Genomic DNA, 20,976 nt, shown 5'->3' on the forward strand with positions numbered 1-20,976 from the left:
ATTTGTCCTGGCGTGGATCACAACAACTGGATCCTCCCCCTCCAATATCCTTTCAAGCCGGTCAGAGATGTCCCTCACCCTGGCACTGGGCAGGCAACATACCATGCAGGACTCTCGATCCTGTTTACAAAGAATGCTATCAATTTCCCTACTTATAGAATCCCCTAAAACTATCCCTTGTCTTTTTGCTCACCCTCTTGAAGGCCTCCTGTGCCATGGTGCCGTGGTCAGCTGGCTCATCCTCCCTACAGCCCTCTTCCTCATCCACACAGGGAGCAAGTACCTCGTACTTGTTGGACAAGGTCAAGAGCTGAGGCTCCGCTGTTCCTGAACACAGGATCCCTCTACCTGCCTCACTTGCAGTCACACCCTGCTGACCCTGACCACTGACCGAACTTGAGGTACTTAATCTACCGGATGTGACCGCCTCCTGAAACAAAGCATCCGGGTAACTCTCCCCCTCCCGGATGTGCCGCAGCGTCCGGATCTCGGATTCCAGCTCATCAATTCTGAGCCGGAGTTCCTCCAGCAACCAACACTTGCTGCAGATGTGGTCACTGCAGCTCGCAATGGGATCTGCCAGCTCCTACATTATACAGATACAGCACATCACCTGCCCAGCCATCTTGACTTAGACAATTAATTTATTAATTAGCTTTGCAGTGTTTTTTTTCAAATTTGGTGCAGATTTCCTACCAACCAATCAGGTCACAGCTTTCCTGTGATGTCACTTTTTCAGTTTTGGCTTCAGTTACTCCATGCCCCGAGGTCACCACTCCAGTGCTCCTCCCTCCGAGTCTGCTCCCTGGAGACAAGGCCGCGAATCCCCGAGGTAAGCTAGATTTATACTCACCGCTCCAGTGCTCCTCCCTTCGAGTCTGCTCCCAGGATTTACTCACCAATCAGCTGCTTTTTCTTTAAAATCCACTTTCAGAAGAGTGTCCCTTGCAGGTCTGATGCACTCCTGAAGGCACTGCCTCTTCCTCTCACTCTTTCTTTTTAGGTTTGAGGAGGAGGAGGGAGGGATAGAAACACTACAGCAATATAACGTTTGGGGCTGTTCCGTTCTTTGACAGTGGGTCCTCTCAATTCCCACCTGAGTCACGGTGGCTGCAGTGACTTCTCCCAGAATACTTCAGTCACTTCTCACCAGTGCCCTCTGTTGGATGCTCTTCCTCCTGTTGAGTGCAAGAGTCCTTCTCCTTGATTCCCTCCTGAGTCGCGGTGACTGCGGTGACTTCTCCCAGAATGCTTAGTCACTTCTCACCAGCGCCCTCTGTTGGATGCTCTTCCTCCTGTTGAGTGCAAGAGTCCTTCTCCTTGATTCCCTCCTGAGTCGCGGTGGCTGCAGTGACTTCTCCCAGAATGCTTCAGTCACTTCTCACCAATGCCCTCAGTTGGATGCTCTTCCTCCTGTTGAGTCCAAGAATCCTTCTCCTCGATGTCCTCCTGAGTCGCGGTGGCTACAGTGACTTCTCCCAGAATGCTTCAGTCACTTCTCACCAGTGCTTTCTGTTGGATGCTCTTTCTCCTGTTGAGTGTAAGAGTCCTTCTCCTCTTGAGAAGGAATGAGAAGGAACATCATCCGATGAGCAGCCAATGTCAACGTGCACGTGTACCATTAAGAGACCTGCACAATTTAAATCCTATATATGCAATCATGTGCAGAGTTACTGATTAGTAGAACAAACTGTTGTTAATGCATGAGAACAATTGGTGTATAGTGGGTAACTTGGGTAACACAGTTACACATGATCGTGCATGCAAATATGTCTTCTGTTCATGAGGAAAAGGGGTATATGTGCATCTTTTGTTCGGTATGAAAAGGAGGAATTTTGGATTTTGAAATGTATCAGTCTGATGTCACATCTGGCTTTCCATAGTAATGTGACTATGCCGTGAGGTTGTCTCTCTGGAGGTAGACAACTTAATGGTCAGATCAATAAAGCCTCTCACTGAGAAGACGCTGATGAAGCACTGCTGTCCTTAAATATGAAACAACTTGCATCAATAGATGCAGATTATGGTCATGTTCTTGCTTTGTTCTTCCCACAGTAGCAATGTCATCAGCGATACTGATGCATTCTGGCACAGTGTATGTCATGTGGTCTATGTGAGCTTGAAAGAGATTCTGGCTAACAACCTGAAAGGAAGTCATTGAAAACAGTATTGTCTAAATGAGGTACGAAATGCAGTATGCTCTTGGCATTTCTCCATGAAATGGTACTGACCAGTAGCCATGATTAGCATCAAGCTTTGAGAAGAATTTTGCACCTGCAAATCTTGGATTTAACTGTTCCACTATAGGTATTTTGTAAGGATAACATTTCAAAGCTGCATTTAAATGTCATGGACCGAGGCATACTCTCAATGATCCTTCCTTATTTATGAGAAATGTAACTGAGCTATACCAATCTGTGTGCTCTTGTACTCTTCTAATGATTCCATCTATCTCCATTTTGTCTAGTTTGACATTCAATTTGTCTTATAAGTGGATGCTGCATTTATTGATGGACTTATATTCTCCTGCAGGTGTAATCTTGTGGCTTCCTTGAAACTGCCAATTTTGGCGAAACATTCTGGATATTTTGAAGTTAGGTCATGAACTGTGGAGATAGGAGTAGTTTGTGAGGTTGATCTGCTATGTGAGGTCTGACTGATTCCATGGATTATTACGAGTATGGCATGCTGGTAGACCTGCAGTCACTGAGCCTTTAGTCGGCATGATGTAGAATATCTGTGCCACCCAAGGAGATTGGTTCTACTTGCACTCCAGGGCTATGGATCCTGCACATGGAATTAGTGAAACATTGCACACTGAAATTTGTGCAGTGGTGAGTTTCACCATGACCTTCCATGTCTGTGGATAATGTCTTTTAGAATCCACAGAGGTAGGATGTTGGGAATTGCCCCTGTGTCACTACTGGCCGATAATGAGCAGTTACCAACTTTTTTAGGGCAGATATTTTGAATCCTAGCAAACATACAAACATATGAACAAGGAGCAGGAGTAGATCATTCGGCCCCTTGCACTTGCTCTGCCATTTAATAGGATCATGGCTGATCCAACAGTAACCTCAACTCTGCATCCCCCTACCCCTGAGAACCTATCATCCCCTTGCTTATAGAACATACTTCGGTTGGAGCAATAGTAAGTATGGGTGGAATTTTCCATTCTAGGACTTAATCGTATGTTGAGGACGGGAACTAGGAGCATTTCCCATTGTGGAAACCAGTGGGAATTAGCACTGAATCGCATGATACCGGCCGCTTAATTTTGCAGTCTGGGGTTTCCTGAAATTGTTTGCGGTGGGGCAGGCTGGATGGTGTGCGCCCGCCATCATATCCAGGCACCATATTTAAAAGGTGCCCTGGCAATGCACTTGCCCACCGTTGAAGGAGGAGATGGCTTGCTGATCACGGAGACCTCCGACCACCAGACTCAATGATGCATCCCTGGGGTTCCTTCTCCATGCAGTGGAGGCCAGGAGGGGCATCCTCTGGAGGGTGCTGACCCAGAACCCTTCTGGGTAACCTGCAGCATGACAATCAAATGGCACACAATCCAGTGGGCTATTTGTAAGACTGGAAGCATGAGAAAGATATCTGAAACCCAATTGCTTTCAACCCCTTCTTCACTCTTTGCACAGGAAAAGTTGAGGCACAATAGGAGGGAGAGAGAGAGAGAAGATGGGAGGGGGCTAACCTGACATCAAGAACCTGACCAAATTCAAGGAGCGGGTAGCTGGCTGGAGAGGAGATGGAGAGGTCAGTGGATAGCCTCCATTAAGTGAGAATCCATGCATGTCACATTAAAAACCTAAGCGTTCTGCATTCCTCCATCTTGGAGGCAACTCATGCAGTTGCTCGCCCTCTGCTCTCTCACTTCCAGGTGCCAGGAGGAAGAGGGCAAGAGAACAAGAGGAGACCCTGTCCAGCCATTCCTTCAGCACAGAGGACTGAGGACATTGGGGAGGAGGAAGAAAGTGCACACATACAACTGTCACAGCAGTCAGCTGCACCCTCCACCAGGCCAGAGACACACACCTCGGGGATACTAGATGTAGTTCAGGCCGGGTCTCACACTCTGGTGGCCACTACATGGGCATGTGTCCCCAGCAGGAAGAGGCAGGGTCAGAGGACTGCTGGGAAAGAGGCATCTGCAACGTCCAAGTTGGATGATGAGACTCTGGGATGTGCCATCCATGAGATGCTGGGAAAGCTGCAAGAGGCGGGGGAACATCAGGCAGAGATGTTGGAGGCCCTCAACAGAGTGGCACGTAAGGCAGAGATGTCCATCCGCCTGCTCTCTGATGAAATGGTGCTGAGTGTCAATGAAGAGAGTGGTAGATGCCATGGAGAACCTGGTCCAGCCAAATGCCCAGTTTCTGCCGGAGATGCGTGCAGACCTGCACTCCATCACTGTAGCTATGGGTGAGCTTTTGCAGTGGCTACATGAGAGGGGGAATGGAGCACCTCAACTTCCCTCCAAGTGCCCCTTCCCTTCAAGGAGTCAGGGGCGCCCGGATACTCAAAAGGAGGAGGAGCAGATTTTTGACATTCCTGGGACCTCCACGCAGGACTCTCTGAGGGTGTCCAGCCCTTCCGAATCCCCCATGCCTAAGATCCCTTCAGCTTCGTCCTCTGTGACCGCAGGGGGACCAGCTGCTCCAAAGAGGACAGCCAAAGTTAGACGGGGGCCTCCAGGCAGAGGATGCCTGCCAAAGTCAACCAGCACAACAAGGGAAACTGTTCAGCAGGCTGCCTCCGCCCTGGCTGCTGGTATAGAATATAAAAGTAAGGATATAATGTTGGAATTCTATAAATCACTGGTGAGGCCACAACTGGAGTATTGTGTGCAGTTCTGGTCACCACAGGAAGGACGTAATAGCTCTGGAGAGAGTACAGAGGAGGTTTACAAGAATGTTGCCAGGGTTAGAAAAGTGTGGCTACGAGGAGAGATTGGATAGGTTGGGGTTATTTTCCTTAGAACAAAGAAAGCCAAGAGGTGACTTGATTGAGGTGTACAAAATTATGAGGGGAATGGATAGAGTGGACAGGATAAAAATTGTTTCCCTTGATGGAGAATTCTAGAACCAGGGTACATAGATTCAAGATAAGTAGCAGAAGGTGTAGGGGGGGCATGGGGAAGAATTTTTTTGCGCAGAGAGTAGTGGGTGTCTGGAATTTGCTGCCGAAGTTGATGGTTGAGGCAGAAACTTTAAAATCTTTTTAAAAGTACCTGGATCTGCACCAAATGTGCTATAAGCTGCAGGGTATGGGCCAGGTGCAGGAAGGTGGGATTAGAAAAGGCACCTGGGTGTCCTTGGGCTGACATGGACAAGATGGGCTGAATGGTCTCCTTCTGTGCTGTAACTTTTTTATGGTTCTATGGTTCTATGGATGTCAGGGGTGCAGCTAGAAGAAGTGGTAGGGAATGCAAGATTCAGAAGTTTTGATTTCACATGTGGTTGCATGGATGCACTATGATTATGAATCTTATGACACTTTTGTAAATATAGTCCACTTGTATTTTAATGAGCTCTGATGCGATTTATTGGTGAACTAGTCCTTAAGCCTTTGCGTGCCCCTCACAAGCTCATGTGCAAGAATTTTCCCGTGCCCTTCACAAGCTCATCTGTCTGATGCCCTAGCATTGTAAATGTGACATGCTCGGGTTTCCCTTCAGTTGTCCAGCTGAGCTGACCCTCATCTCCGTTCACCCCCAATGGCCCAACTCCCAAGCTGCATCTCGAGATCTCCACCATGAGGCTCTGCACAGTTTGAAGCAGCCATGGTTCTCATGTCCTTCACAGTCAATTCCAATAACTTTACCAAAACAGAAAATGCTGGAAAAACTCAGCAGGTCTAACAGCATCTGTGGAGAAAAAAAACAGAGTTAATAGTTCGAGTGCTTATGACTCTTCAGAGCTCTGCAGAAGAGTCATAAGGACTTGAAACATTAACTCTGTTTTTTTCCCCACAGATGCTGTTAGACCTCCTGAGTTTTTCCAGCATTTTCTGTTTTAGTTTCAGATTTCCAGCATCCGCTGTATTTTGCTTTTATGCAATACCTTTACCCCTCCCTTCATCATTGGCACCCTCCCCTAAAACCGTTGAGCCCCTCCCTGGTGCAACATTAAACCTTAATACAGTTATCCTTCAACCCACCCCCATTACCCTCTGTCCCATGCAGGTGAATGTCCATGTCCCCTACCTTTTCGAGAAGCCCACCCCCGTGACCATTGATCTGCCTTCCCCTCCTCCTCTCAACTCCCAGAATCCGCCTCTCCTTCCACATCCCCTCCAACAACCCTCAGCACCCCTTCACCCGCCATTGCTGAACCCTTACGCTCCAGCCCTACTGGTTCCCACTGCCCCCTATGACCCTCAGCATCCCTTCCTATCATTGATTCCCTGAGTATGCCCCCCTAGGACTCATCAATTGACAGTATAGACACCCCCATCTGAACCCCATTTCCCCTTCCCCACCCCTCATTCCCATTCACACCTGCATACTGCCTCATGCCTGGTCACATTTGCACAATAGCCCCCCCGTCCGCACTCCAGCACTTTCCTTCCCACCCTCCGCTCCATACCAACTCACCCATTCCACCACCCACACAGCTTTTCCCTCTTTCTCCTAACAACCCTAACCTTCCCCTCTGCCCCCTCAGCTTCTGCACCCGTTCCGCCTCTTCCTTCCTCTCCTCCCTGTCTAATCTCCCCACCCAGCACGAACCATCACTGCCCAACAGTACCTCCTGCAGCCATCCACCTATTGCTTGAAGATCCACCTCCTGGAAGAAGCTGCAGCTAGAGAATCCACGTGGTTGAAACTCCACTGTATGCGGTGTTCCAGGGTTCACTGTAGCTGGACGCCTCCATCCTGATCTCTGTAGGCTGCCCCAGGGCTTCTTCAGGTTAATTGCTGACATTTGCATGCCACGTTGGTCCAGGCGTGTTCTGGATCAGTCTGAAAAACATGGATGATTGGGCAGGGAGGCAACGATTCTGGTCGGGCCTTCATCTATATCCCATTAACGGGATGCAAAATGATGCTGGCCCCTTTCGGGAATGGCGACCTGCCATAACAGGCAGGAATGTGCCTTGCTTTCCATCAATTCTGTAAGGAATGTGGTAGAAAGGGCCATTGGCAGCGGCAGTGCACTGGAGCAAAGGCCATCATTAAACACCAGCAGGAAATTTTTCAGCTCCTGTTGCATTGTCACCCCCTGCCCACCATTAAACCCGCCACAGGGGGTATTGGAAAATTACGCCTTATATTTTCCACAAGTTTGATGGTGTGAAACCTCTATTCATCACTCTTTGTCTCCTTTTGCACATCATCATCATTTTCTAGTTTGTCAATCGCCTCATATGTATGTTTCTGACAGGATACCAGATGGTCATTCTTATTGCTTGAAGGTACTGGTTGTGTACAGTCTGTTTGGATCAGTGCATGGCTCACTGTATCTGCATTAGCCTTTGCTCTAGTGCACTGCCGCAGCCAATGGCCCTTTCTACCACATTCCTTATAGAATTGATGGAAAACTGGGCATTTCCTTGGTGCATGCAGAAGGCCACACCCTCCACATGTCTGGCTAGGTTTGAGTGTTCTCGTGAGTACGTCAATAATTAGGATCGTACTTGGTCGTACCTGTAAACTTCGACAACCTGTGAGGGCTTTCGTCCATTCCTGAGTAATTCTTCGATGCACTATGTTTTGGACTTGTCTAGCAGGCCTTTCTGGAATTCTTCCATGGCAGTGGATGTGATCACCAATTCAACCATTTTATCTGCTAGCTACCTGGTTGAAAATCAGAGTATGTACCCTTTTCTCTGCATCTGCTGAAGAAGTGGTCTTTGGTTCTGTAGCCTGTTGTTCAAATGATGTGAATTCTAGTTGATGAATATAGAAGTTTAACCTGATTCTGAACCAGCCTTCCAATGTTGTCCAGATCTTTTGGGGATCCTTTAGCTTTTCTGCAATTAATCCTGACATGTTCAGCCTGTGTAGACTTTGATTCCCAATTGCTAGGAAAATTTTTATGGCTTGCTTGTGTGGTCCAGACACACCTGAATGAAGAAACCATAGCTTTGTACGCTTTTTAAACATTTTGAATTTGGATAGTAGGTCAGCGGCATCCCAATTCAAATTGGGGAATTTTGTGGATATTTTGACAAAATCCCTTTAACCTTCCTCTTTGTTTTATTCAATTTAGCAACTCCAAAAGCCACTCGCTATAATTACAAGCTTCTCTGGCCCAATTTTTAGGATGGTTTTGCTTTTTTTTTGTTTGTCTCTTCCTCGCTCACTATCACTCCAGTCATTCACTGTCATTCACCTTTCCTGACTGAGCTAACCCGGTGCTTCCTCTCAACGCGCTGTCCCACTGACTGAACTGACAGGCTATGCATGGCAATCTCACCATGAGGGATTTATTGTGAGGGGAATTGATTACAAAGGGAGGGAGATTATGCTTCAGTTATACAGGGCACTGGTGAGACCACATCTGGAGTACTGTGTGCAGTATTGGTCTCCTTGTTTAAGGAAGGATGTAAATGCATTCGAAGCAGTTCAGAGAAGGTTTACTAGACTAATACCAGGAATGGGCGGGTTGTCTTATGAGGAAAGGTTGGACAGGTTAGGCTCCTGTCCACTGGAGCTTAGAAGAGTAAAAGGCAATTGAAACCTTTGAGATCCTGAGGGGTCTTGACAGAATGGTTGTGGAGTGGATGTTTCTCTCTTTTGGAAGAATCTAGAACTAGGGGTCACAGTTTAAAAATATGGGGTAATTCATTTAAGACTGAGATGAGGAGAATTTTTTTCTCTCTGTGGATCGTGAGTCTTTGGAACTCTGTTCCTCAAAAGGCAGTGGAAGCAGAGTCTTTGAATATTTTTAAGGCAGAGCTAAATAGATTATTGATAAACAAGGGGGTGAAAGGTTATCGGAGGTAGGCAGGAATTTGGAGTGGAGGTAACAATCAGATCAGCCATGATCTTGTTGAATGGCAGAGCAGGCTTGAAGGGCCAAGTCCTAATTTATATGTTCATATATATGTTTGTATGATCCGTCTGCTTACTAATACTTTATTTGAGCACTATTTTGGCCTTGTGTTTTCAAAACTTTCTGTGCAGTTAGCACGCTGCAGTTTCAGCACTCTCCAAAGCTGTGAGCTTGTTGTGGTCAGACCAAAATGTCAAGGATTGTCTCATGCCAAGTAGCATGACCTGTTCACCATGTTGTACCTGTACTTAATCTTGCTGCCACACTGTTCGATCACTGCTGAACATCATGTTGTTATCATATAATGATAGAAAGGCATCAATAACTCATAAAGAATTAGATAAACACGTTATGGGTTCACTTATTTAGACTAGGCACAAAAGAACATGCATAGATGGATAGAAAGCTTGAAGACATCAGCAGCAGAGCTGTGTGTGCTATGTTCTGCTCACAGGTCAAAGTGAAACTAAGACTGGATCGCATGACACTGTGATGGATTACCCCTTATGAGCATATTTCAACACATTTTGCCAGGAATATTCAGCCCTCTGTAATTGAATGGCACAGGTAGAGCTGTGGATATGCTGCAGGTGAGTGAAGAGGGAAGTGGGGTCATTTTAACCAGTTGTATGTTTGATAAAAACAGTGAACTTGAGGCTGCAGTGTGGTGTGGTCACTAACACCCTCCACAGACTGTGTATGTGTTATATCAGCCAGAAAAATTGTGTTCACACAGACACACCACTATAAGTGATGGAACTGCACCCATTTTCAACAAGGGAGCCAGAGCTCATCTGGATAATTACAAATCAGTTAGCATAACCAACAAACTTCATGGCTTCTTTGAGAAGGTAACAGATGTTGCTAGGGTTTTAGTCATGGTTTTCAACCAAGTCAGGCTATGCAAAACAGCTGTGCAAGAGGTAAACATTGGCACTTAAAATCCATCGTAGCTGCATACCAACCCTGCACAGCATAAATCACAATGTGCAGAAATAGGAAAGATCTTGACAAGCTTGATCAGTGGGCAGGGTAATGATAGATGCAGCTTGATACAGGGAAATGGAAAGTTATAAGATTTGGCAGAGAGAACATTGATGTGAATCATATGCTAAATGGGGATGCGTTTGAGGTATTGGAGCAGGAGAGAGAACTTGCAGTTTCCGTAAATAGGTCATTGAAGACAGAATAACATACTTAGGCTGTTAAAGCAAACAGAATGTTCTAATAATATGGATGGACAGAGCACATACATCCAGAGAGATAATTTTGAGTACACATTTGGCCTTGGTGAGACCACAAAGAGCAGGTACAGAGAAGGGGACCTTGTTGGTCCCAGAATATAATGAAATGACATATGAGGAAAGATTGACTATCATGGGTAATTTTTCTCTTCAAAAGAGATTGAGAGGAGATATTATATACACATTTAATATGATGAAAGGTTTGGAAAAAATGGATCCAAGTAAACTTTTCTGCCATTCAGGCTTAAGGGATGATATTCATAAATGGGGAAAGCAAAAGAACACAGAAAATGCAGAAAGAACTTTTCTACCAAATACTTGAAACAGATTTCCCACACTGGTGGTGAAACTGAAAACCTTAATTAATTTCAACAAAAATTCCGGTCAGCAATCTGCATTTATATAGTGCCTTTAACCTTGGGGGAAAAAAACCCAAAAGTGCCTCACAGGAACGTTATGAGATATAAATTGACCCTGAGGAGAACAGACTAGCTCTCGCTACAGCGAGATTCATTGAGTTACAGAGGCGCCCCTGGCTATTGTCAGATTGAAGATATAATCAACTTAATGGATAAGAAGCAAAAAGAGGCGAATAAAAGGAAGATAATTGATGTCTGCCTACCCAATGATCTGAATAAACAAGATGAGAGCTGAATTTTGACACCCCACCTTAATGCTGTATCCAAAGGAAAACGAGGATAGCCATGTCTGTTCTATATGTGGTTTGTGCTGCTGTTTGTATAAACAGGATGATGGAACACGCAGTTTCTAAATGCTGCCGCCGCTGCAGAGTCTTTGTCATTTCTGATGTGTTGAATATCAAATTTAAATCAAAACGTCCAAACCTTAAAAATATTAGTGTATTAAAAATCTGCAGGACATTTATCATTTGCGAAAGCAAAGCGCCTTTGCAATCCCCTGGAAAGGCTGTGAATCATTTCAAAGAAATAATTCACTGCAGTGGATTTACAGTGCAATTAACGTGCTTAATTTATTTTCCAGTGTTGAACTGAGAGAAACTTGGTTACATCAGAATCGTTTACTCCCGGTGTACTTCGGGCTTCTTGTGATCCATCCTTTTGGAAAATATCACTTTAAAAAAGAGGAATAATTGATTTTAAGGCAGCAATTATGTGGTTAACTAGTCGGATGGGCACCATGAAATACAAGGAGGAGGGCAGTGTATGTGTTTCCACGCCGGCATGGAGCACCGCACCCAGTAAGAAATTAAATCTTGAGTACGTTGTGTGTAACTGAAGGGACGTCCAAAAGGGCCCGAACACCCTGTAAACAGACTGTAAACATACTTCATGTGCTCAAACTTAAATGATGACAGGACGTTCTCGCGGCGACCCTCTGCAGTCACCATTAAAATTAAGATTGCAATGAAATGTCGTAACCTGAGTACACGAAGCATTTGGAATGTAAGTGCTGAGGTTTCCCATGTCATATAAATTACAGAATAGTTAGGAAGTTGGAACAACGAAAGAAGAAAAAGTAGTTGGAATATTAAAATAAAATCTAAATGTTGGAAATCTGAAATAAAAACAGAAAGTGCTGGAAAAACCCAACAGGTTTGGCAGTATCTGCTGAGAGAGAAACAGTTAACTTTCGAGTCCAAAATGGCTCTTCGGAACTCAATATTAAAGTTGAACTCAATATTAGAATATTAAAGCCTGTTTTTCACAAGCATTCGCTAGTAATAATATTAACTTGTCCGTTGTTGTCATATGTAAGGTATCTGAAAGGATTTTGAAGTCAGTGTGATAAAAAAAATGTTCGAGAGACTCAAGATCAACAAATCTGCTCGGCCAGACAGCATATTACCTTGGATACCGAAAGAGGTTAGGGGTGTCATTTGTGAAATACTGGATATTGCATTAAGAAAGAAAGTCTTCCATTTACACGGCACCTTTCATGACCGCAGATGTCCCAATGCACTTTACACCCATTGAAATACCGTCACTGATGTAAGGTAGGAAATGCAGAGGCCAGTTTGCACCAGACAAGCTCCCACAATGACCAAACAATATTTTTCAGTAATTATATTTTAGGAATAATTATTAAAAAGGATAACTCTGCTGATCTTTTTCGAAGACCTTTTATGTCCATCTGAGAGTGCAGATGGGTTATTGATTTAATGTTCCCATCGAAATACAGTAGCTGCAACATTGCAGCGCTCCCGTAATACTGCACTGGAGGATCAACTTAAAATGCTGCGCTCAAGTGTCTGGTGGTGACTTGAAATCATAATCTTCAGCAGGTAAGAGTGCTACCAATTGAGCCATGGCTGACACGAGTAAAGGAAACACTGTGGTTTGGAGAGCAATCAAAAGCAGTCTCTGTGTTTTAAAAAATGACAAATGTGAGTAATGCAAATACAGGACATTTGACAGGTAAACATGGGAAGTTGTTTAAAAGCATGGGCTGGAGGAATACCTATACACATATAGCAATAACTTAAACACAGAACTAGAAGGGCAAGGTCCTGCCAGTCAAACTTTCTTGATTGAGGATATCAAGAAGAAAGTAGAACAGTTTAATACTTAAAAAGCTTTCAGTGGCGTTTCAAATGAAAAAAAAACTTCTAATTAAACTAAACTCCAGGGTAGAACACTACATAAGTAGTTTTTTTTTTAATTCACACCACATGGAATGATAGACTAAGTGGAAATCTGCAAGGCTCAGGGCTTGCACCCCTCTGCCTCATAATCTGCAAAAAAAGGCCTGAATTCTAAAAGCAAATCTTACTTTATGAAATTTGCTGATGATTCAAAAGCGAGCAGTAGAGATAGAGGATGCAGCTAAATGCTTGCTGCATGATTTAGATCAGCTGTGAAACTAAGCAGTCAAGTGGAAAATCCAACTTAACAATAAAGACTGTAAAGTAGTGCACGTTGGTTGAAAAAAATGCCCCAGTTATCATGCAATGAATGGAACTGAATTAGCACAGGGCGTTCAGGAAAACGGAGCTCAGCTCGGCAGCAGAGTCCTCACCCTCCAATGCTTAGACAATGTTGCAAAGCAATTAGGATAACAGAATAATGGGATACATAGTCAATAAGTCTACAGAGGGTTATGGTAAAGTTTTAAAAGGCATTATCAGACCACATTTGTGTCAGTTTTGGGCACCATGCCACGAAAAGATGCATAGAAAAGGAAAAGAATAATCCAAACAGGGGAAGGGCAAAGGGAGAATTAGAAAAGGTCAAATGTTCTAATCCAGAAAGATACTTGGGGGATGTAGAGAAGTTAAGATCCAGAAAATGGTTAAAAAGTAAACCCATCAGCTGAGGAAATTAATCTAGATTAAATAAACAGAAAGGAAATTTAAATGTAATAGCTGGAAGAACCTATTTATCTGCCAAAAGGGGAATAGAGCTAACAACATTGGACATATCTAAAATGTCCCTGAATGATGAAAAGTTTGAGCACATCGGCATTTCCTTATGTAGTTATTTGTTGAAGTCTATTATTTAGGTCAATAAGTAGAGAACACCGTGCGAGATGTCAGGATGCTGGGATGGGTGTATTGTTGCTAATTTATTTCGATCTGAATTGTAAATCTTTCTTAACTACTATTTAGGCTGTTAGGAGAGTGAAAGCTCTCGGCTGGAAAGCAGCAATGGATCATCGCTCGGCTCCCTCGGAGTTAGCCTGCTGCATTCTGACCCTCGCTGCTGGCGGTTTTGCTCAAGGTAAATTGAGATTTATTTTACGCATGTCCAGTGGAAATGTGGGGGCCAGGCTCAAATTCTGGTCATAGATTTCAGATGATTGGTAAAGAGACCAGAAGAGAGATGAGGGGGAAAAAGGGCTTTGCTCGGGGTCTTGCAATGATCTGGAATGTACTGCCTGAGAAAGAGGTGGAAGCAGAGTCAATAGTAACTTTCAGAAGGGCCTATACTTGGAAAAGAAACATCTGTAGAGCTGTGAGGAAAAAACAGTCCAGTGGGACAGCTGGAAAAGACAAGAGGGGCCGAATGGCCTCCTTTGCTGTAAGATTCTCCGTGTATATAAACCAATCATCTTGGAAGGATTATTATTTTTGTGGTAAGGAGAAGCGATTTCATCCACAAAGCCCTCTTTAAGAATTGCGCTTCTCTGCAGAGTTTGTGTTGAATTGGACGCATGCGTCCTTCAGCTTGCTCACTCCGGGCTGGACAGCGATCTCCTCAACATTTGATCCGTGTTCGTGCTCTCGGGTCTGATAAGGTGCTGGGGCCGTAAAACACTATCAATCTAGCGCAGCAAACTCCAGTGCATCTCCGACCACAGCTACTCGAGGTCAGGTCACAAAAGCTTAACTGAAAGTCAAGTGCAACAGCTGCTGCCGGCCAAGGCTGGAAAGCCTCAGGTAAAGCGCCCTTTACACCAAAGTTAATGTCAAAAGTGATTCATCTCCTCCTTCTCCAGCCCCAAATTTAGCGAACAACGGAGGGTATGAGTGGGTAGCTGTCCCGTTGGTCTACCGCACCTGAGAATAAAGAGTCTCACTTTTCCATCTCATTGGCAGTCGAGCATCATTGTGTCTGCGGACCTCAACCTGGCTTCAAGCGTAAATTGTGCCAGGAATATGTGATGGCAACTCGCTGCTCCTCTAATCTATAACTTTGCCCTTACAAGGAGCCCAATGAAACTAGTCCCGGGAACCCAGTGCGAGATGTCAGGATGCTGGGATGGGTGTATTGTTGCTAATACATTTCGATCTGAATTGTAAATCTTTCTTAACTACTATTTAGGCTGTTAGGAGAGTGAAAGCTCTCGGCTGGAAAGCAGCAATGGATCATCGCTCGGCTCCCTTGGTGTTAGCCTGCTGCATTCTGACCCTCGCTGCTGGCGGTTTTGCTCAAGGTAAATTGAGATTTATTTTACCCATGTCCCGTGGAAACGTGGGGGCCAGACTCAAATTCTGGTCGGCACAAAGACAGCCACAAGGACAGTTTCATTAGACCCGCTGTTGACCCTATCCGGACTGATTTGCTTTATGTTTGTGACAAAGGTGTTTACGATGACCGCGACTGCGAGCCGGTCTCACCGTAATCATGAGACTAGATTTCTGCGTTTGGATGTCACTGGGATCAGTTTAATGAGCAACTTTTAGAAATGGGATTGATTCACACAGGTCCGAAACAAACTGAAGTCAAAATGTAGAAACTCGATCAGGTTAATATCAAACACTGGATGCAGAGTTCATCAGACTTAGTTTCAAATTATTGTTGCCACGATGTAATCAGACCTTATTTTGTGCCTGGACGTGTTTAGATCTCTGACAGGACCAATCGATCATAGACGTTTCTTTGAGAAAAGGTTGGTTATAAAGCACAGTAAAACAGGACTAACATTCGAATGGACCTTCTTAGACCAGATGGTTCAGACCTACATATTAGGATGCAGAGCACATCAAGATTGAAATAAGTGACACTTCCAAGGATTTTATCATTGGTGAGATCTAGTTTTCGAACAATCCGTTATTAAAGCAAATGCATACAGTATATCTTACCTGTATAAAATCATCCCTAGTGGAGGCAAATCCAGTGAAACTAGCATTACTTTAAGAGTTATATTGCAAATTGCACTCAGTATTGTGTGTGGAGTTTTAAACAGAGGAAGACCGACACAACAAGCTTTCAGTAACCCACCCCACTGTCCCTCAGATCTTGCGGAATAACATCCACTGATCATCCCGCCCCCTATAGAAAAAAGACAGGAACATAACTTTGTTTTAGGAAGTGTGAAGATAATGTTAATACGCGGTGGTTTGTTAGCAATCTTTTTTTAATACAAAATGGTTATGAAGATGGACAGTGTATTGAACTTTAAGATGGTGAGATGTTGCTCAGCCCCATTGTGCAGAGACAATAACCTGCCCCCTTGTGTCCTTGCAAGTGAATGTGGAGACGCCTTGCTGCAGTTACACCAACCCCACGATGTAAATTTTGTATATTTTATGTCATTCCATTGCTAGCATTAAGACTTTTCAAATGTTCACCCGCTCGCTTAGCTTTGTACCTTAGCCATCTGCTTATGGTCATCTCCGAAGCAGTTTGAGGGCAATAACGTAACGGTCGACATTCATTGCTGTAACAAAACTAAACCCGGATAAAGCATGTTTCTCATCCATTTTAAAGATATGTAGTGCTGGGATAATATTACTCATCACAATAATGATCTTTTCACGACTTCTGAAAGGAGCTGCATCAACATCAACGTCCTAGAATCCAGTTGCACTATCTAAAGGGAAATATGTCAGTATCAATATACAAAAGCTGTGTTTTTTTCATAGCCAGACTCTATATGTGATTGAATACAGCTCTGTGAGCACACTACCATGGAAGCAGCAGCAGGCACCCACCATGCTAACACAAAAGCTCAAGATACTGCAAGTCTGAAATAAAAACAAGAGAATGCTGTCATATCAGGCTCTGTGGAGAGAGAAACAGAGTCAACCTTTCAGGTCAATGACCTTTGGTCTGAACTAGAGAAGGTTAGAAAAATGCCCAGTTTGAAGCAACAAAGACAGGGAAGGGGGAAGGACAAAATTATAGTTCTGTAATAGGGTGGAAGGCAGGAGAGATTATAGATTGAAAATGATGATAGTGCAAGGCAAAAGGAGATGGTAATAGAATGAGCAAAGAAAGAAAATCTGGGTCTAGAGGAGGTGTAACTGAGAAGAGCAGAATGACTACCAACAGCTGCAGTTGGAGAAAATGGGAGCAGAGGTTATGGTCTGAAATTGTTGAACTCAATGTTGAGACAAGAACTCTGTAAAGTGCTTACCTAAAAGATGAGGTGCTGTTGCTCAAACTTATGCTGAGCTTCACTATGGGAGACCAGGAAAAGAGAGGTAACAGTGGGAGTGGGGTGGTGAATTAAAATGGTAGGTGACTGTAGCTCGGAGTCACTCTTGTGGGCTGATCAGGAGTGTTCCTGAAAGTGGCCCTGGTTTCCCCAGTGTAGAGGAGACCACAACATGAGCAGCTGAAACAAGTGAGAGTAAATCATTGTTTCACCTTGAAAGAGTGTTTGGAGCCCTGGTTGATGAGAAAAGGAGAGGTAAAAGGGTGGTGTTGTATTTCCTGCACTTATATGGGAAAATGCCATGAGAAAGGGAGAGAATGTTTGGGGTGATTGACGAGAGGACCAGGATGTCTTGGAGGCAATAGTCCCAATGGCATGCTGAAAGGGTAAGGGATTGAATGATGTATTTGGTGGCGGCATCATGCTGTAAGTGGCAGAAATGGTGAAGGATGATCAATTGAATATGGAAGCTGGTGGAAGCTGAGGACGACAGGATCCCTATCATGATTTTGGGAGAGAGGGGAAGGGGTGAGAGTAGAAGTGCTGGAAGTGGAACAGATACAGTTGAGGACCATAGTGGAGGAGAATCCTCACTTCAGAAAAAGAAGGACTTATTGGAAGCACTGGTATGGAAGGGTGCAGCATCAGAATAAATTTGGCAGAGAAACTGGGAGATTGGAATGGAATCACCATAGTAATATGGCTGAAAAAAATGTTTGGAAGTGAAAGTAGGCATTAAAGATGCCTTCCTGACAGGTGATATGGAGGGAATGGGGGAATTGCAGGATTAGAGAAACACAATGAAGAATGAATATTAATGCAAAGGCAGAGCAGAGGATGCAATCTGCACATAACATAAATTGTGCTTATCAAAGATATTTAGAACAAAAGGCCTTGCTGATGCAACAAATATTAACCATAATGAAGTAAAACATTAAAAATAAATAGGGTTATCCAAATTACATTATATATGCCATGGTGGGACAGTGAATTCACAGCAAAAAGGAATTTCCCAGGTCAAATTGTCATGTCTCATTCCCTACTGAAGTATCAAGGATTACTCTTAAATACGTAAATATATAGTCTATATCATCAGTGACATAAGATCACATGATACTAAAACATGGAGAGAGAGTTCTATGTAGAGCCTCATGCTGAGTCTGTATTGTACATAGCTAATACAATGTTCAATAAGAGGTAGAGTTTACCAACAGCCTTGCCTGTAGTATTGTCTGTGAGTCCAGACCCATGACTACACAACAATAATAACAGATGGTGACAGCAGAAAAACATAAATAAGGAGCAATAAGTGAAGAGCCCAGTGACTGCTTGAAGTAGCAAGAGAAATGACTGCAGGACAGGGACAGAAAAATTTTCAACTGAGCTCCAAAGAAGCTAACAGTAAAACAAAGACATGGAAAAAAATCCTATCTTTACCAGAGTGCTTCAACCACTTCGGAAGCCTGGATCAGGCTGAGAAGTGGCAAAACTGGCGTCACAGGTTTACCAGGTACAGAAGAACATTGGGGCTAGTAGAAACGTCTAGCAAGGAGCAGGTCAGTATTTACTCCATGCCTTGGGAGTAGTGCAGAGAATGTAATAGTCAGACATGGACATAAACGAAGACATGGCGACATATGAAGACATTATCAAAGCCTTTGATACTTATTTCATTATTCAGAAAACACCATTATAGAGCATGCAAAACTCAATAGGCACACCCAAAGACTGGGAGAGAGCATAACTTCCTTTAATAATCAGCTGTATCGATTAGCTGAGAATTGTGAATATGGAGTCCTGAAAGATGAATTAATTCAGGATCGCAATGTGTTGGGAGTCATAGAAGAGACAGTATTGGATTTTCTGCAGTCAAGGAAGGATTTGACCCTATTAAAGGCTGTACAGATAATGAGACAGGCAGAAAAGTGAAAGCAAAGCAACATTTTTATTCAAGGTGAAAAAGAAATCTCATGGAGATAAACAGGCTGATACAGTCCAGTTCATAGCACATAGAAATTGCAGCACACCTAATCCCAAACAAAGAAAAAGGGAAGAGGGCATGCTAGCCGCCATTATTCAGTGTTCGCATTGTGGCAGGATAAGGCTGCATCAGCGTGAAGGATACCCTCCCGCCCCAAGAATGCAGACTGCCATTCCTGCAAGAAGAGAGGCCATTTTAAATCAGGTTTCCACAGCAAACAGCTCTTAACAAAATCATTGATAGAGAAGCAGCCAAGATCAAGGACCATTCAATAAATTGAAGGCATCAAGAAGTTGAAAAATAAAAAGAACCAGAAGTATCATTCTTGGGAGAAATTACAGGATCAAATGGGAACTATTGGAATGCAGGCATTATGGTTAATGACATAAAACATCAAATTAGATACTAGAGCAGGAGCTTCAATTCTTTCAACACAGAACAGTGGTTAAAACCAGATTTCCTCCAGCTATTGACAATAACACTCCACAGTCCAGGATGCTTTCGGCTGAAAGTCAAGGGACAGTTGACCGTAAAAGTTCAGTGCAAAGGAGGAGAAGTCACAGAAACTTTGTATGTGATCCACCATCAAGTACGTTCAGTGTTAAGTCAAAAAGCTTGCACAGGTCTACAACTCAGCTACAAAGTTGATGAATTGGAAAACCTTGAGAAGACCACACAGAACATTTCCCAGAAACAGCAGGTGAAGGAACTGGACAAACTTGAGCAAGGAAAACAACTAGCCCAGAACCAAGAAAAGTTAGTATCAGAAATGCACAAATGTCAAAGGCTGTGTGAGGAATTAGGCTTTGCTAAGGAAAAACTGATCAGTAAAGGGAACCAACTTTTATGCATGAAAGATGAGTTTGCTAATGAAAAACAAGAACTGGTGAGAATGTTGGACTGTCAGCCACAAGAAGCAGAAGGTTTTTTGAATGAGGACTTGAAAATATCTGAATGATAAACTTGTAGAAGCAAATTCAATGAAGACAGATCTTCATTAAAACTTGATGAACTTTGTGTATCAGTAGTCTCTAAATATCATGAAAAAATGCCCTGAACAGGTAAAGGAATTGCTGTCAACTCAGAACAGTTGGCTGAATGTCAAATTAAAAACCAAGACTGATGCAACTGTTGCAACTTCGTCATGAGAAAGGCAATGAAATTCTTGAACTCCAATGCAACCTTGAGAAGAAAAAGAATGAGTATCATGCAAATCAGACCAGAAACTACAACCATTGCCAAGAACAAAAAGAACCACTGAGGGTATCCTGATTTCCATCGAGTCCATGGAATATCTTGGGATGAGATGAAGACAGAGACTTCAGGGAAGATGAAGGATAATATAAGTCATATTTATTGAAGTCAGAGACTGGGGGGAGATTATTATAAAGGGTTAATGTTAAATATGTAAATATATAATCAACATCATCAGTGACATAAGATCACATGACACCAGAGCATGGAGAGAGAGAGTTCTATGTAGAGCCTCATGCTGAGTCTGTCTTGTACACAGTTAATATATTCAATAGAAGGCAGAGTTTATCAAAAGCTTTGCCTCCAGCATTGTCTATGAGTCCAGACCTATGACTACCACATCTGAGACCCACAACAATGAGAACAGACTCGCTATAAGTTTCAAGGCAAAAATCACATGTAATAAAAGATTCATCACACAACAGCTGGGGTAACCAAGGAGTTGAAGGTACTCATGGCATCTAAGCAAACAACTTTCTTTTATTCGGTTAGAGTTTAGAAAGGATTGGATTTGTGCAGTTAGAAGGGGAAACAGAACGAGTGGGAAATACCATATTTATCATTATTCTATAACATACACAATATTGCACAAGCATATTAATAAACATTACCAAGGACACAGTAGTGTATGTAATAATAATGCAGTAGCCAAATTGGCACATTAATATTGTCACACCAGCTCTGT

The 20,976-nt window shown here is 43.5% G+C and overlaps 1 protein-coding gene across 1 annotated transcript in view; it reads left to right on the top strand.

Annotated features, from left to right (window-relative positions):
- Positions 1 to 20,159: 20,159 nt before the first annotated feature.
- Positions 20,160 to 20,976, top strand: part of LOC121292349 (protein delta homolog 1) — a 34,808-nt gene continuing 33,991 nt past the window's right edge. Inside the window, exon 1 of the mRNA XM_041214201.1 lies at positions 20,160 to 20,300. Coding sequence (XP_041070135.1) covers positions 20,160 to 20,300 — 141 coding nt within the window. The remainder of the gene's footprint in view (positions 20,301 to 20,976) is intronic.

This window comes from Carcharodon carcharias, chromosome 20, assembly GCF_017639515.1.
Source record: "Carcharodon carcharias isolate sCarCar2 chromosome 20, sCarCar2.pri, whole genome shotgun sequence".
Classification (NCBI taxonomy): domain Eukaryota; kingdom Metazoa; phylum Chordata; class Chondrichthyes; order Lamniformes; family Lamnidae; genus Carcharodon; species Carcharodon carcharias.